At 38.2% G+C, this 19,149-nt stretch overlaps 1 protein-coding gene across 2 annotated transcripts in view; it reads left to right on the top strand.

The window, feature by feature from the left end:
* The window catches only part of LOC149196814 (uncharacterized), a 211,818-nt gene that overhangs the window by 37,756 nt on the left and 154,913 nt on the right, over positions 1 to 19,149 (top strand). For both annotated transcript variants that reach the window (XM_089405656.1, XM_089405657.1), the window contains one exon: positions 10,879 to 10,950. In XM_089405656.1, the coding sequence (XP_089261782.1) occupies positions 10,879 to 10,950 (72 nt within the window). The remainder of the gene's footprint in view (positions 1 to 10,878; positions 10,951 to 19,149) is intronic.

Here is a 19,149-nt window from a genome sequence, read left to right as displayed (position 1 = left end):
GAGTTGCCTGGTCCAACCGAGAACTATCCTCAAACACTCAATGAGAACATGAGAGATCTTCTGCAAACACTATATCAATTGTCAAATCAAGTAGAGAAATAGAATAACAATAAAATTCTGAAGAAATAGAGATATCTGCTACTTCAATCAAAATTAAAAATGTTACCCTAGATCCAACAAACTGAATAAGATATCTGTATTCAAATTATTCTAAGAGAGCTATTGGTTGATAGTTTTCACATAATATTAAGCAAAAATTAAAACAATGTTACCATAAATTCATAAAGAGAAACACTACAACACATTGAAACCCCAAAGACTTTTGCATTAATTCAAAAAAGTATACAAGAGAGTTTGAAGCTTAGTACACGATCCAGAGATCGGATGATTTGACTGACAAACAACCTCCTATTTAAAGATAAATCCTCCAACGGCTAGTTCGAGTGATCCTCGTCATAGCGATCTCGATCGTTGATGATGATCAAAATTTCTTTTATTCTCATCCGTCGAAATTTTAAATTATTGAGGAAATTCGAATTTTTCAATTTAATGTATTTTAATTAATTCAAAAATTTTCCTCAAAACTTTGACTTTGACTTAACCCTAGGGACCAAAAGCTTAAAATTTAGCAAAATAATTAATTTACCTTAGTTCCTGGACCTCTCTTAAAATTTAATTTTTAAGGACCAAAGAATTTTGTCTTCGGAGAATTTAAATTTACCTAAGACTTAGAATTAATTAAATTTCTAGCTTAGGATTTTAATTAATTTTGGCCAGAAAATTTAATTAATTAAACTATGAGGGGATAAATTATTTTTTTAACTCTCAAGACATTTTACATCATAATTTTTACATTTTTTATATCTCAAGGGAGAAAACCCATTTGCAAAAGACCCTCACTGACTACTCAGTTCTGCGACACAAATATAATCTAGCAGATCAAACAATCTGTAATAAAATAACCTAACCAAATAGTTAGGATTATTTCCAAATCACTTTTACATAGACTCGATCTTCACACTGGGACTCCCCGAAGATCCCAGTGACAAAATCCATTCCGGCTTTGGGGTAAGGCTGAAGGAAAACTCTGCCGAACATTCGAGAATGGATCGGTGAGACAAAAGACTTCCCGAAATGTAGATCGTCACCAGAAAAGTAGGTTTACCTAGGTGATTACATACATGACACGGATCTGTTGAGATTATTTACATTATACACATATAGACTGGGTTTACATTATAAGATGATGATCAAGTTGATGATGATCGCTGGACGACACGAACACATTGATCAGGCACTATCCTTTTTGCGAAAAAAAGGGGGTGCACTGCTATGGGTCGTTGACACGTAGTGGTCAACACTCCGTATGCCGTGTCACCAGTTATATTATATCTTCTGCTTTGTTGACTATATCTAACCCCCTTTATATTTTATCCCATTTTCAAGAAGAATATAATGGGTACATTTGATATTTATATGTATTGATATTTTGTTTAATCTTTACAAATTACAATTGATGTGTTTGGTGGAGCATTGTTTCATTAGAGTGATTTGGAAAAATGTCGATTCCATGATATATTGTGTTTTGTCCTGTTTCATGTGTTTAGATTGTTATAGAAACAAGACTTGATGACAACTGATACTTGCATATATCTGCAGGTTCTAGTGTTCTTGTGAGTAGGACCAAATAAGGGTGGGGTTGTGGTAGTGTTAGCACTATTTTTTACATCCTGTGAATTGATATAAACTTTAAATTTCAGCAGTAACGATTAGTGAACATATAGGAAAATCTGCCCCGAGTGTTACCAACAAATCTTCCTCTATGTTTGGGTTGGTTCGTGTCAACCTCAGATGGGTGTAATACTCCAATCTAGCTTTTGCAGTAATCCTCAAAATTAAAATATTGAACAAACACTTTACAAATAGGATATGGAAAAATGTCGATTCCATGATATATTGTGTTTTGTCCTGTTTCCTGTGTTTAGATTGTTATAGAAACAAGACTTGATGACAAATGATACTTGCATATATCTGCAGGTTTTAGTGTTCTTGTGAGTAGGACCAAATAAGGGTGGGGTTGTGGTAGTGTTAGCACTATTTTTTACATCCTGTGAATTGATATAAACTTTAAATTTCAGCAGTAACGATTAGTGAACATATAGGAAAATCTGCCCCGAGTGTTACCAACAAATCTTCCTCTATGTTTGGGTTGGTTCGTGTCAACCTCAGATGGGTGTAATACTCCAATCTAGATTTTGCAGTAATCCTCAAAATTAAAATATTGAACAAACACTTTACAAATAGGATATGGCTAGTGAATTTTTGCTAATTATTAAGGCAAGGACATTTTTTCAAACATATTGCATATAATTTAATGAAAAAATCTCGTTGGACAACAAGCACAAGATACAGATAGATATGGATTGCTTGAGGGCAAGTAATCTTGGGCAGGGAAGATTTGTAATGTCCCCATTTTTATTTTCCTTTATAATACAGCGACGATGGATTTCCAGGGCACGGGATGGCGAGGTCACAGGAGCAAAGACTACGTCATGAGGAGTTTTGGAGGAGTTTTGAAGAATTATTATGGGAATCCGATGGCATTCGCTTGGCATTTTCCATCATCCTTACACCTTTCCTTCTGTTCCGTTGCATTCTGACAACTTTCGAAAAACAGGGCTATATGGACTCCGATGGCATTTTCCATCATCCAAACGAATTTCCTTTTGTTCTGTTGCATTCAGACAACTTTTGAAAAACAGGGTTATTATTGGGCTTGACTTCATTAATTACGCTTGAGGTGGCATTCCGGGAGGAATATTGATGAAACCACCTTTGTGTAACAACTTGTTGGAACCAGAACGAGAAGATCTACTTGATGGGATGATGAGAAGAGACTTCTAGTCGCTAGATAAAGCATGGTGAGCGATTTACCATTTTCCCAAATTAAAATTGACTTTAATTAGTTAATTAAATAAAAGGAGGGGAAAATAATTAATTGAGGGAAAAAGGCCAAAAGTGACTTATATAAAATAAAATAAAATTAAAGTCACTTAGATGGAGTCAAAAAAGGGAGCTTCTAGAATAATATTAAAATAATCAAAATAAGATACCTCTATAGGCTTGGAGATCTCTCTATGGAGTTTTTAAAAGGAGGAGGAGATCATTTGAGGACATCTTGTGGTTGAACTTCTTTCTTGTGGATAGATTTGGAGAACCAGGAGTTGCCAGATTTAGTAGTAGCCCTAGGACAAAAACCCTTGGGTGATTCAATGAGAGTGGGCGAGTACCCATCTCTCCCCTTGGTGAATTCATGCAACATTGAAGCAGATTTTTGAGGCCAACTTTTTGATCTCAGCTATATTAGTTGTATCAACATGTAAACCCTAGTTTATCTATTATAATAAAAGCTGAGATTATTTCTGTTCATCGTGTTATTGAATTGCAGTACTCTATTTTGTTATATTTTACATGGCAATGTTCTGTTAAATGAATGGAAATTGATATGTGGAGAATTAACCGAATATTTCATTTTGGGATATTACAAAAATTGCTATTAAAAGCCCAAGTATTGCTGTTTGCAAGCTTTAGAAATTAAAATTTACAAGAGAAAATTATTTTTTGGTAAAAGAAATTCTTTTGGGTATAAAATAATTACATGAGATAGTAAATCTGATTGACACTTAGAAAATTTAGATATCCGAGTAAGGACCATACACATTCAGAACATAAATCTCTTTTCCCATATCTAAGGAGAAAAGAGAGACCCGTAGGCTCGTGGGCGAGGCCTAGGAGTTAGTAATGGTATAGGAGCTCATCTGCTAATGAGTTCTGCTCCCGTCAGAGCTCCCGATAGCATCAAGATAATTGAAATGCCATCCATTCATTGATTTAGAGAGTTCCTAAGTTACTTTCTTTCTATTAGTCATAATTTCTTGAAGTGGGATGATAGAGGGTTTTAAGGTCGTTATTAGCCTCTTAATGGCCAATTTCTTTCAGGGATTGTTCGACCCTTGGCATTTAAGGGCTAGAAATATCATTTTAAACTTTCACAGGGGGCATTTGCTCTTGTTGAGAAATCTAGGGGCAACTAGAATAGGTGATTTCTCTTACTTTGATAACTGCTTGTGATGTATTCTTACTTAACTTAATTAACTTCTTCTTTCTCTTGATTATATTTAGTGTTCTTTTCTTCAAACAACTACCAAACCATAAAGAACAATAAGACAAGAGGACACAAGATGTAGGCGATCGACCAGGGCCAAAACTTCTCCACTTGAGAGAAAAAACCACAAGAATTCTTCTCTTCTTATAGAACTTCAATTGACGAATTCCAAGACCTATGACCCTTGACCAAGACCCTCCAAGACCAAGTCAAACCTTTCTTTGATGTGCTTCCAACAACTTTTGCAAATTCAAACTCCAACAACTTCTTTTGCAATTTCGACCCTCCAACAAAAACTTCTGCAACTTTGACCCTCCGGCAGATTCTTCTACAACTTCGACCTCCCAACAGATTCTTCTGTAACTTCGACCTCCAATAGTTTCTTCTGCAGAAACCCTAGTTCACACGAGTGCCTAGAGGATGGATGAGTTTGTTTCCTCTCGTTTTTGGTTGACTTGACTTCTCTTCCTTGATACTTCGGCTTGCAAAGGATGTTAGTTTTTGGTAGCATCGGATGTGCTCTAGCCATGAAAATTGGTGGAGAGGCCAAGGCACATGAGTTCTAAAGAATCCAGAAATTGTTTGGTGAAATTCCACTTGGATTGTATTTTATTAAAATAATTAATATTTTTAATGAGGTTCCTAAGTCTAAACTTAGGAAAATTAAAATATTAATGGGTATTAATCAAAATATGGGTGAGAATGTTCTAGAAAGGGGATCAAGTCAAGTTTTAATCTTAGCCTTTTATTAGAGACTTAATCTTGACCATTGAAGTCTCAACGAGAAAAATATAAGAACGAGGCTTGGGGTTCATTCAAACACACACGGAGAGAACGAATTGATCTAGAGTTCGATTTCTGGGGCTAAGAAGATGAGGAATTCGAACTGAGTGATCATTCTGCAGTAGAGGGGCAGGGATAGTTCAGGAATACTGGACAGAGAGGTGAAGAGACACTAGTGGAGGCAGCACAACATCTAGAGGGACTGATGCTGGGCCAGTCTGGGCCCACACAGTCTTGACGTGGAGCCAAAAGGGCCAGCGCAGAGATAACTGGGCTTAACTAATTCTGTTGCCGGATCAGCTGGAATTTGCCGGGGGAAGTGAGGTAATGTCACTCAGTTTTCCGCCATTATATTTTTCTTTGTCACTGGATTGCTCGGAGGGCAACCAACTTTGTATTCAGAACTATTGCTTAATAATATAAAACCCTCAGAGCTGCTGCACCAGTTTTTTCGCATTGGGTTTTTCTGGGGACTATTTTGTCCAAAAATAACGGTGTCCTATGTATCTGCAGAAGTAATTTACTTCAGTATTTTTCAGAAAATAACTTGATAATGCATATTAAAATCAAGTAGGAGAAGTAAATTCAGTTTTGCTACAATAGGGGTTCCTTGAGTGTAGGAATTTTCCTATGGTATCAGAGCATTGATTTTGAAACAGGAAGAGCAGATCCATCGTTGAGCAGAGAGGCCAATAATTGCATTTGGTAGCAATTTGAATCCCCTTGAAGGGATTGCGCAGTCCTTGCCGGGAAAGCAGAGATTTCGAGGAAATCTCTATCTAAGAGAGTTGACAGAGAGGTACGATTTTCGATTCGTGAGCTTGCAGAGGTAGAGGGAGTGACGTAGAGCCTCAGTGCAGTGCTTGAAGGGCGCAGTTCTGCCAGGGCAGAAATTCGTCGGAAAAGAGCGAAATCACATAGAAGGGCAATTTTCTCCTCAAAGGACTTTTCTCGCCAAAAAGTTCGAATTTTTCACTTGCCGGGCAACAGAGCAGTGCTGAGCAGTGATTAGAGGTGTCAGTTTGACAGTTTGGGTGAGATGGCATCACATGGGCTCAGAGATCAGGATAGGTTGGAAGGAGCTTCCAACTATGTCATATGGAAGACCAAAATCTTAGCTATTCTGGAGGAGTACGATCTCGAAGCTTACGTCAAGAGTGTTGTGGTTGTTCCCGCGGACAATGATAAGAAGAAGAAGTACAAGGTCGAGCAGGGAAAGGCGAAGAGGTTCATACTCGATGGAGTTCGAGATCATGTGGTCTCACATTTGTGGGGCAAAGATATAACCCGATAAATGTGGGAAGCTTTGTCTTCACTATATGAAGGTTCTTTCAAACAATGAAAGATGTACTTAGAACAAAAGTTGCAGCGGACATTGATGCAGAAGGGAGAAGGGGTTAACTCCTATCTTCAACGTCTTCAGGACACTAGAGACCAACTTGCTGCAGTGGGGTCTACTCCTTAGTCTACTGCGATGGTAAGGACGACCCTGAATGGAGTCTCGGATGAATGGCAAGTCTTCGTCCAAAGTATATTGGGCAGAGAAAGACTATCTTCATGGGAGGAGATGTGGGCAGCCCTTCAACATGAAGAATTAAAGAGAGATCTAGTTAAGGTCAACCTTAATGGCAGCGGTGGGAGTGGCACGAAGACCAAGGAGGAGGAGGAGAACGCAACTCTAGCATCAAAGGGATAGCAGAAGCATAAGCGGAAGAATGACATTTCGAAGGTGAAATGTTTTAGATGTAGCGAGATGGGTCACTTTGCATCCCAGTGTCCTTTGAAGCAAAAGGATAAGGATGAGAAACATGATCCTAAGGCTACTCCAGCAAAAATTGACGAAGATGAATTTGCCGTGAGTGCTCGTGCATCTCCAAGAGGGAAATGTGGTGATATAGAAATGTAGTCGGGAGGACTACATGTGGGCAGGATGCTTGAGGGACCCACCTCTTGGATCAATTCCTTGCTACAGGAGCCCGAGATTTAGCAGTAGCGAGGTGGGCTTAGTGTCAGATGATGCAGTGGGTTGGTTGGAGAGGCAGATGCAGTAGCTTGATACCAGGGACTGATCAACGCAGTGCAGAAGTCAGCAACAATGCCGAAGATTCAAAGGGTCAGAGACTAGTAGCATTGAGATTCCAACATTCACATGGTATTATGCTGAACACAATTAGTTCAGAAATTTGGGATGCTTTTCCATTGCTGAGCAACATGAATTGGAAAATGACGTAGTGCAGAGCTAGCAATGGCAGTGTTAGCAACAAATGCAAAGGTAGCTGTAGTACAGATGCAACAGTGGCAGTGGTAGTGTCATGGGCAGCGGTACAATAGTAGCAACAACATAGTGTTGGTCGCAGCAATATTGCGGAAAGGAGATGCTTTAGAGACAGAGCAACATGCAATTGGAATTGTTGCTAGAGCACTTTCCTCACAAAGAGGGAGTGCTAGTTTTTGGTAGCATCGAATGTGCTCTAGCCATGAAAATTGGTGGAGAGGCTAAGCCACATGAGTTCTAAAGAACCTAGAAATCGTTTGGTGAAATTCCACCCAGATTGTTATTTATTAAAATAATTAATATTTTTAATGAGGTTCCTAAGTCTAAACTTAGGAAAATTAAAATATTAATGGGTATTAATCAAAATATGGGTGAGAATGTTCTAGAAAGGGGATCAAGTCAAGTTTTAATCTTAGCCTTTGATTAGAGACTTAATCTCGATCGTTGAAGTCTCAACGAGCAAAGTATAAGAAGGAGGCTTGGGGTTCATTCAAACACACACGACAAGAATGAATTGATCTAGAGTTCGATTTTTGGGGCTACGAAGATGAGGAATTCGAACTAAGTGATCATTCTGCAGTAGAGGGGCAAGGATAGTTCGGGAATATTGGTCAAAGAGGTGGAGAGACACTAGTGGAGGCAGTGCAACATCTAGAGGGACTGATGCTGGGCCAGTCTGGGCCCACGTAGTCTTGACGTAGAGCCAGCAGGGCCAGCGCAGAAGTGAGGTTGCCCTCATGTAGAAATCCAGAATTGCCAGAACAACCAAGAGAGGTTGACGCAGAAGCTCTAGGAGGCAGAAGAGACAGCACAGGGCTGACGCAGAGCCTGTAAGGCTAACGAAGGGCCTCTGTAGGGTCATTGTAGAGATAGCCGGGGTTAGCCAGTTCTGCTGTTGGATCAGCTAGAATCTGCTGGGTGAAGTGAGGTAATCTCACTCAGTTTTCTGACATTATATTTTTCTCTGTCACTGGATTGCCGGGAGGGCAACCAACTTTGTATTCAGAACCACTGCTTAATAATATAAAACCCTCAGTGCTGCTGCACCAGTTTTCCCGCATTGGGTTTTTCTGGGGACTGGTTTGTCCAAAAATAACGGTGTCCTATGTATCTTGTTCTTTGCTCAGTTTCTTGTTTCATGTAATCAAATTAAATTGGTGTAGGTTGCAAAAGTAATTTACTTCAGTATTTTTCAGAAAATAACTTGATAACGTATAGTAAAATCAAGTAGGAGAAGTAAATTTAGTTTTGTTGCAGTAGGGGCTCCTTGAGTGCAGAAATTTTCACAAGGAGACCTTTCTTGACCCAAAACTCGGCCCTTGATGATGATTGTAATTCGGTACTTGTTGCTGTAGAAAGATGCCCTAATCCACTTTGCACATGTGAGAAATGTAGTTCAAAAACAATCCCCAAAACTCGACTTTCTTTTCTCCTTCTTGCCTTTCTCTTCTTCGCACTCTTTTCTCTTTCTTGATCGAACTTGAGTGAAGTGAGTGAGTGATACAAGTGAGGTCAAAGTCTCCCTTATATATAGGTCTTCCACTAGGTTGAATTACTCCTTTTAGGCTGACTTGTCCATTTGAGCAGGGCGATTTGATCTTTGCATCATGATGAGGTCTTTTGACTCAACTTTAACTCAAATAAATTTTCTTTACAATATGTAACATGCCCCAATGGGTCTTCAATACATGACAATAACTCAATTGACCTGTAGACTAAATAACAAGCCCTAAAAGCACTCAATGGGTGCTTAACCTACAAATAAGTTTCCCTTGAGCATGAAACCCATACCTAAAGAACATCAATAATGATTTTATTTTTCTCTTTGCATTAAATACATAAAATCATGATTACATGTCATTATAAGACCGAAACTAGTTACATATTTCAACAGCTCTAAGGGTCCCTATCAAAGAGAACTGTTTCCCATTTTGGATCTCAGAGGATGCTTGTTTTTGTGACATGGACATGTAGGAATTCCTACTTATAAAACTTTCTTTCCCTTTTGTTGCCCATTTACAGTGTTATTCCCCAAGTAACTCCGGCCCTTCTATGTTTTTTTTGCATAAGTAACTAAGCCATTTGCAATGGGTTTAATTGAACTATGGTCAATAACTTCGAGTTACAAATTAAGTAATGACATTAATGAAATAGAAAGAGAAGAAATAAGATAAGATACTTGTACAAGTCTAACTATTTATATATATAGACAATCTTAAATGATGACAGGAGAGTATGTAATCTGCTTGACTCTAGAAAGGGGTCCACATACTCATGATAGGGCTCCTGCATGTGTCTTTTTAACTTTTGCATGTCACTTTTTACTTATCAACAGCAATCAGAAAATTAGGCATATGGCTGTTTGAGGAAACCATCAGTACAAACTCGCTATATGTCAATGACTTAATTAAACAAGTGCATAGTGTCTCAACATAACCAACATAACCATAACTTTTTTTTTCCTTAATTGAATTTTACAATAAACAAGTACAAATTTTGTGCCCTGTATCTATTCCTTGCAGTTTATATATTTGAGCATCCTGTTCAATTACAAATTCCAAGCTACGTCCACAACAAATTAAGAAGGCCAAATGTAGAGGCATGATATGGAGTTGTAGACACATTAGACATGCAATCCATAGGAAGCTCAAGAACAATAAAATGTGACACCGATGGTGGTATTCAGTGGTTCTGAGTCTTGCAATTTCTATTGTCTTCTCCATACTTTTGTCTTCTGTTGCTTTGTTGGCATTGTATTTTTATCTTTTGCTATGTTTATATGAAAGCTGTTTCTATTGTAACTTGCAAGTTTCAAAATAGGCACACATTCTTGAAAAAACAGTGGGACTTATAGAGAAGGAATTCTATTTCCTTGTTCACTTATTTGACCTCTAAACCTCAAATGCTTATTCTATACTTTAAAATATGCCATTCATATGATCTTCAAATTATTTGTTTGTGCTCAGCACATGGAATATGATCAGTGTCGGGCAAACTACTCTTTGGCTATTGTCTTGGACAGGGCTTTTCTAAAGGATTTAAATTTTTTTCTACATATAGTATTGTAGTCAACTATTTTGGTTTTTAGAATTCATACTTATAGAATGTAGACAAATATTCAATAAAAAACATGTAATTTACTATTAAAATTGGTAAATTTTTGGCGAATATCATCCATTTTATCATATATATGTAAAAAATATGCGAATTTTTAACCAAATTGGCAAATATTTTTTTTCGGAAAATGTCTGAAAAATAGCCCATTTGCGAAATTTCTCCCCTAAAATTTTCCATAGTCTTGAATCCCCAAACCCCAAAACTGTAATGTTGTGCCTTTTTGTGCATCCCAGCTTAGTTCATGACATTGCCAGGCATAATAAGCTTCCTTTATTCAAGCAACACATATTTTAGTCCTTCAATATATGTAGTTTACCTGTATTAACCTTTAGAATCCTTTAAACTGGATAATTGAAATGTTTGGGCATCTTGGTTCCTTTATCGGGTTAAGTGGACCTCTATAGAACTATATTTCGTCTTTATCCAATTTCCACATTGTAGATCTATTTTTTGAGAAACTTCAACATTTGAATTGACGTTTTCCTGATTAGTCTTTTTGTTGTGAACAAGGAAAATGATTGTTTCTTTTATAAAGCAGGCCTGAAAAAACTTTCTTTACTCAACATGGATGGCTGTCCGGTGACTGTGGCATGCATGGATACAATTTCAGGTACCTTTCTTGTTTGATTATCACATTTTATAATTTTTAATATTGTTGTAAGCTAGATGATACTTCATATCTTTTCCTCAGCACATTAGAGGTTGTTAGATTCAGTATGCTGTGTTATGAAGTAAAATGAATTACTGGAAGTTAAAGGCCTGTATTCCTGACTTTGAAATGAAGCTAGATTATTTGAATTCCTATCCTTAATATTAGGCTACAACTTGATCCTTGTTGCCCAAAATGAGTGTTGACTCACAATGTTGCTGACATTGGCAAGGGGCTGGAAAAACAAAAAATTATAAAAATAAAAAATGTCGGTATAAATCGATAAAATTAAAAAAATACAAAAATATTCATTTTTTTGAACATCTAAAGCAACAACAACATCAAATAAATGCATTGCCACATAAATACGAAAACAGAACTAAGATATAAGATGTCTAGTTTTACATCACACATCAACATCAAATTATGTCTTGAATCCTGAGTCCTGACTCAACCTCAAAACATTAACAAAAAAATTAAAAATATAATAAATGCATTTCATCATCATGAGTCATCTACAATGAAATTAGATCCGTAAACTGGTGACTTCGTCTGCCCCTTTTACGAGCAAAAGTAATGTCTTTTCCTCTAGAGGAAGAAGGCCTTGGGGATCGTGTTGGACTCTGATGTCCCTTAGAAGAAGTAGGAGGTAGGCTTTGGCATCCTCTTAGGAGGTAGACTTTGGCATCCTCTCCTGGTGGCCATGCTATTTCTAAGAGCAATGTTGGAAATATTGAGAGGGATAGAATCAGTTTTTCACTTCAATCAGTGAATTATTAAATTTTCAGAGCATTAACATCAAATCAAAACATAGATCAACAACACATCACAAGAACAGTACACAATAAATTTTAGGTGGAACCCTTCCAGGGAAAAAACCACCGAATGTTTTTTTAATAATTTATGAGTACAATATTCCTCAGCTCCAACTAAAAGGGATGCTCCAACTTCCAGTACTCTAGAAAAGCATTCTATTTATCAGGAAGCTCCAACTCCTGAGAGTATGCTTCAACACCCTGATTTACGAGCTCCAACTGGAAGGACACTCCAACCCTCTGGTTCTATCAACTCCAACTGAACGGATGCTTCGACACCCTGCAAGCTCCAACTTTTCCTAACACGACACTGCCACCTTATATATGAAAATTGAGAAATAATTTTGGGCACCCGTACCAGGGATAAGGACCCACTTACAATAATTTTCAGTCAAATAACCCTTACTGCTGCTTCTGTTGATGTATGTCAGAATCAGGTTCAGAACTTCTTCTTGAAGATCTTCCTACTAATCGTTTACACAATTCTTGCCTCAACACAAAAACTGAACAATCTACAAAATTTTCATAACTCAGTTAAGTTAGCTGATGTGAAGTGTGCCCTTTTCGCTGAAGGCTTTTGTTAAGTGTCCTTCCTTTGGAGATGCCCTTTATCAGCCCTTCTGTCAAGATTGTTCCTCCAATTTGCCTTCCAAACAAAGATCTGAAGCTGCCTTTGACTTGAATAGTACTGTAAGAATACCTTCTCTTTGAGTAGCCCTTCAACTGTGATCTGTTGGTAGCCTTGTCTCTTTTGATATGCGATTTCCACAGTCAACTCAGTGGGAGGTCAGAATTCACTTCAGATTATGCTCAAAAAAACATCAGCCCAGAACTTGAAATGTCCTCCAAAATACCAAAATGAACCTCAGATAGAAGTCTGCTAAAGTTAGCAAGTGTATGCTTCAGAAAGCCACAAAGAACTGTATTGGAGGAAGCCTATTTAGGCCATAGGTCAAGTGCCACAGAGGTTTGCTTTGGAGGGCCAAGAAAGGAAGCCCTAGATTGGTGCAAATTATCCTTCACAAATATTCAAGAATGCCACAGAAGTAGACCTTAGAATACCTTGGATTTGCCTTAATTTGATGCAAAGAATTTCAGAATTTGTGTCCTTAATCTGCCTCAGAAACGGATGGGCATCTCAAAGGAGGACTGACTAGGGCATATCAAAGGCAATAAAAAATATCAAAAACATTTTTTAATTTTAATGTCATCTTTAATCCCAAATCTGACCAATCATTATGCTCCCATTAGTATTTCAATCGGGGTCCATAACCACACATCCGGGTCTTCAAACTTTGACAAGACATATTTCCTCAACTGTGAGGAGTCATGTGGTGTGCCACCTATCATTGGAATCAGCGCGACGCCCTGTGTTATGAATAAATATATAGGAAATAATGTAAATGATAATAATTAATAATGATTAGTTAATTACTAATTAGGTTGAAGAGTTTTGTCTGAATGAGACACGACTCTCCATGAAGAGGTAGTATATAAGTAGACCTCTCACTCTTATTTGTATTATCATTCTCATTCATACATTTAATAATATTTGTATCCTCATGGATATCTTTATTTTCCAAGTCTTCTAGAATATTTAACTTGAAGAACGAACTTTGTTCGCTTCATTTGGTATTAGAGCAGTCGATCCTTTGGCCGCTCCACTGCTGCACGGAGCCGTGTTCTCCGATCCAGGTCTATGACCATCAAATTCGTCAACCTTGTTGCCGTTGTGACTGAAGCATTCACTACACAAATTGGAGTTTCTCCATCATCGCCAATAGACCCTTGGCCATACAAGAAAAGAAAAGAAAAGAAAAATATTAAATTCAAAAAAAAATTATAAAAAAAGGAACTAAAAAAAAATACAGGAAAAGATTACATAAAAAAACTATATATATATATATATATATATATATATATAACTGCAAAAAAGAAGTAGAAATGAGTCAAAATATATATATAAAATAAAATAAAAACAACTGCGGCTCACCTTCATATCTACGGCTGCTCCGAACTGCACAACACAACTAAACGACCACTGCCACCAAAGTCTCGCTCGAGCAACCACAACCTTGCCACATGTAAACCCATGTATGCAACCTATAGCCGGTTGGACCACCGCCGAAGGTCACCTGCTAGCCGGTTGGACCACCGCCGAAGGTCACCTGCTAGCCGCAGCCACACCCTGCCATTTTCTCCATCATCCGCTGCACAACAACCACACTGCCGTCGTTGTTGCTGTTTGAATACACACGCACACAAGTGATAGCCGTCGCCACCGCCTGGGTTTGCTGCTCGGGTTAGTCGCCCCTTCGTCTGCAACATTTTACTGGCCATTGATCCACATCATTGGAAACCCTTTGCCCTGCAGTGATCTCTTACACCCATCACATTAATCCTCTGCTTACAGTCTGCTGCCTAAGCCATCGTCTACCACACACAATCCCTCCCCTTCGTCCCCTCTGCCGTCATCGAAGCCTCTGCAGACGCCGCCAAGCAGCACTGTTGCCACCGACGACCCCCACGAACAACGCCATAGTCGCTGTTGAGAATCCACACTGTTGCATATAGCCACAACCTCTCTGAAAGACAGTCATTGCCGCAAGTTTTGTGTGTCGTTGTCCTTACCCATCGTTACAACTGTGTACCAGTCCTCCTGTTCCCAATTCACAATCATCATTGTTCCAACAAATCGTCGCTCTCGTTGACTACCATTGTGGCGTCCTAGCCGCATTCGCTGCTGCTACTGACATTCCGCACCATAGTCATCTGTCGACAAAGCCCTGCCACATCCTCCACCGCCAAGCCATTACCCACTGATTATGCCACGACCATCTCCTATTGTCCAATTCGACCAATGGTAGACATTTCCACCGTTAGTTGCGATCCATCGGTCCACCATAGTGTAATCCATATAAGTTATTTTAGTTTGGACTCTGCACATAATTTAATTTTCCTTAGGGAAACAAGTCGCTGTGAGAAAAAGGGCATGACCCTACATATTATGAGGTGTGACTTAAAAAAAGTATATTAATAATAAAAAAATCAAAATAGAAATAAAAAAATAAAAATAAAATCAAAATAAAAGGGTGATTTATAAAAAGAAGAAAAAAAATAGAAAAAAAATTATAATTGAAGTTCCCTTTAAAAAGGTAAAGGATTCTCAAGGATTCATTACCGAGGTTTGAAGGAGTAATAGAATTTTAAAGGTTATAGCCATAAAAAAATAAAATAAAAAATGGCATCTAATTCAGAACTCAAGGAAGGGAGATTTTTAGGTGCCTCACATTGCGCTGCGCCAGTGCTATTCAGAGTTAAAGGTATTCTTGCAGGAAATGATGTTATTATTTGTATCTCTCCCACTAAAGGGAAAAATTATATAAACTCTAACCTTGCTAACCAATTGGTGATTCCGGAGTCAAATATAATTGAGAGTTTAGATTGCTTTGGTAGAAAATAGTATGATGTAACCGAATTACAATTAAACATTGGCAATTATACTTTTATATCACAATTCTCTGTTCAATCTCTATGGAATGATCTAGGTGACGTTGTTTTGGGCTCACCCTGGATGGAAACTCTATGGTCCTTTATTCTAAATACAAAAAAGAATTTTTTGGCATTTTCCCACAAAAAGAAAAAAAAATAATGCTACAAGATGTTACTTTGAAGCCAGTTTCAGTGACGTTAGAAGACATTCAAGAAATCTCAAAAGTAATTCTTCAAGAAAGTAAAAAAACGATACAAAATATGCAAAAGGAAGTTGACAAAATCACTACTGACAAGAATGAGGAAGTTTCTTGACTTAGAGACCATAGTGAAAAATTACTAACGCAAATTAAGAAGCTTAAGAAGGAACTCAAGAAGCACCTATCCGAACAAGAGGAGAATTTAATTTTAAAGAAACTTAATAAAAAATTATTAGAACAAATCAGAAATTTAAAGGATGATGAAGGCTACTAAGAATAAAATCAATAATCCAGCAAGCGAAGAAGTTTTATGTCTAAGGAATCATAACCAAAACCTCCTTACACAAATAAAGAAGCTTAAATGTGATAAAGCGTCACTTAAAGACAAGTTAGAGCAACTTACTCGAGAAGTATCGAAGTCTCCAGACGTAACAGTCCAGGTTGAAGATAAAGGAATTAATACCGAACCAGTCAATAGCAAAACTCAAGAAGAGGATCAATTAGTGGAAGGAAAAACACATTCACATTTTACAATCCAGATGATGAAAATTTCAAACGAAGATTATGTACCTAACTCAAAAATTATAGTACCAGTAGGAAATCAAAAAATTTCCACACTTAATAAGGGAAAGTCAAACCAAAAAGGTTCCCTATCGACATCTGAATCATGAGAGTAGATAACCATGCTACGTATCGGGACCATTCAAAAAATAAACAACAAACTGATGTTCCAGAGAATAGTGATGTAACCTCAATCCAGTCCTAGGATGACAATTCGTTGCAAAATACTAGTGATTAGAATATTCCACAGAAGATTAATCTAGGATGGTCTGACCCCTTCTCAGTGCGACAGTTTTTTTTGTCACTTAGAAGATCATATCAACTTGTATCGATGAAGATGACTGTTCCGAGATGAGAAGACATTCGAAACCAAAAAAGAGATCAAGCCTTTTTCATCGACAAGCTTTGAGGACAAAGCTTTTTGAGGAGGAAGGCAATGTTATGAATAAATATATAGGAAATAATGTAAATGATAATAATTAATAATGATTAGTTAATTAGTAATTAGGTTGAAGAGTGTTAATTTTAGGTATGTTCTATGCTTAGAGCAATTTATTTCAATTTTCATAGTTAGCTTAATATCTTTTCCAGATTAGCAATCACATCAGAATTAAAGTAGACCACAGATAGAACATAAACATAAATCGCAGAAGACAAGCCAAGACAAGAGGACACATGATGTGGTGCTAGCCAGGGACAAACCCCAATGTGGGGAAACCCTTGATCAATTCTTCTTTTATGTTCTTCAATAGTTCAGCAAAGAGAGAGAGATAATACATTTACAACAGAAGTCAACACTTTTACTTTTCTAGATAAGGGCAGAGATCATCTCTAGAAAGATGATACATGAGATTAGTTGAAGACATGCTGCTTCAACTGATTCTCCAAGGTGACTCCTTCACTTCTCATTGTGCTGCATTCCGTCATCATGCTGCACCCATCATCACAATGCTGGACCTCATGACTGCTGCACTTTATGCTGCACTGCTATCCCATGTGCCATGGTTGAACCATGTTGTCATGCTGCATGTCTCATGTGCTTGCAGCACCATGCTTGCCACTGTTATCCATGCTTTCCATGCTTGTTGTTGTACCATGCTTGCTGCTGTACCATGTGCCTTCTGCCATGTCACAGCTGCTGTCTCACTTTGCCTTGCCATACCTTGCAGTTGTCCCATATGTCTTGGCATACCTGGCTGTTGTCCATGTGTCTTAGCAGCACCATGTCACCTTGCTGTCCTATGCATGTTAGCATCACTATGTCCTTGTTTTCCCATGCATGTTAGCAGCAATATGTCACCTTGCTGTCCCACGCATGTTAGCAGCACTATGTCTTTTGCTGTCCTATTAGTACTGCTGTCTCAACATAGTTGCTATCCCAACATAGTTACTATACCTTGCTGCTGTCCTCTGTGACTTTGCAGCACTATGTAGCCTGCTGTCCATGCATCTTGCCAGCACCATGTAGCCCAGCTGTGTATTTATTTTGCTGCACTAGCTTGCAGCACCATGTAACCTTGTTGCCATGTGTTGTTTCACCACGCTGCACTACTACACTGCGTCACTGGATAGGGCATCACCCTACAACTCTTATCTTCCATACAAATCAACAAGGCAACGCTGTAAAGACTGCGGTTCTCCAAGGGGATAACCCTCCATACATACACTATTTCTTTAGGCCTTGTTTGACTACGGTTAAGGCCATGCTGTCCCTTCAGCTCCTTCATATTGCGGCTAAGGTCATGCTGTCCCTTCAGCCCCTTTACATTGCTTAGGGCAGCCTCCACACTGTTCCTTTGACCCCTTATATTGCGGCCATGACTCCGCTGTCCACATAGCTGTTCCTCGGCCTAATCTGCCCAGCATTATGCACTTGGAACAACCCTTACTTACCACGCTGTCACCTACAACAAACCCTCACTACGGCCCATAAACTTGACTATGTTAGGGCTGAATTAGATTAGCGTTTAGAGTTGGATTAGACCAACATTTAGGGTTGGATTAGACCAGCATTTAGGGCACCCTTTAGTCTGCGTCTAGGGCTGCCTTCCATCTGCGTCTAAGGCAACCTCTTTTCCTCCAACGTTTAGGACTTCCACTCCTAGATTTTTCTTCCACTAAAACCCAAGACAAGTGGAGAGAGAAATCAAGATAGAAGTGTGTGTGAGAAATGACTCTCAAGTCATCTCCTTTTATACTAAAACGTTGAGCACATGTGGGGTTTATTTGGTTGCTGGCCGACCTTGACGAATTGTCCCATAACACAAATAAATTCATATATCCATAAATACATATTGGAATCGGATTATCTTTAGATCAATCCTACACCTCTCGATGAGAGGGATCCAAAAAAAATATCAGCTACCATAAATAAGATGATCCACATGGAGTTTGGCCCTTACCAATTTTAACAAAGAGTCATGTCTAAATGAGACATGACTCTCCATGAATAGGGACTTTGATATCCGATAGTATATAAGCAGACTTGTCACTCTCATTTGTATAATCATTCTCATTCATACATTTAAGATATTATATTTGTATCCTCATGGATATCTTTATATTTCAAGTCTTCTGGAGTATTAATTTGAAGAACGAACTTTGTTCACTTCAGCCTGTTGAAAATTTGAAATCAAAAAGATCGATTTTTTGTTTATCAATTGATGCTTCTTATGGAGAGATCTGAGCTCAATATATACTAGAGGGAGGGGGCTTCTAGAGGGGCTGAATAGCCCATAAAATCTTGAGGCCGACTTGATAATTTCAAATTTGAATTTTCAAAATGGAGCCAATACTTAACCACCATTTGAGGCTGACTTAAAAAGCATTTTCTTTGCTTAAAGGAGGACTGACTAGGGCAGCTCAAAGGCAATAAAAAATATCAAAAACATTTCTTAATTTTAATGTTTTTTCTAATCCCAAATCTGACCAATCATTATGCTGCCATTAGTATTTCAATCGGGGACCATAACCACACATCCGGGTCTTCAAACTTTGACAAGACATATCTCCTCAACTGTGAGGGATCATGTGGCGTGCCACCTATCATTGGAATCAGCCCGACGAGGACAATCAAATGCTGATGGTCTTGC

Source organism: Pinus tabuliformis, chromosome 2_2 (assembly GCF_031772625.1).
Source record: "Pinus tabuliformis cultivar Carrire ecotype Pingquan chromosome 2_2, CPIR1, whole genome shotgun sequence".
Lineage (NCBI taxonomy): Eukaryota > Viridiplantae > Streptophyta > Pinopsida > Pinales > Pinaceae > Pinus > Pinus tabuliformis.
Note: the sequence above shows the minus strand (reverse complement) of the source record. Positions and strands in the feature narration are given on the sequence as shown.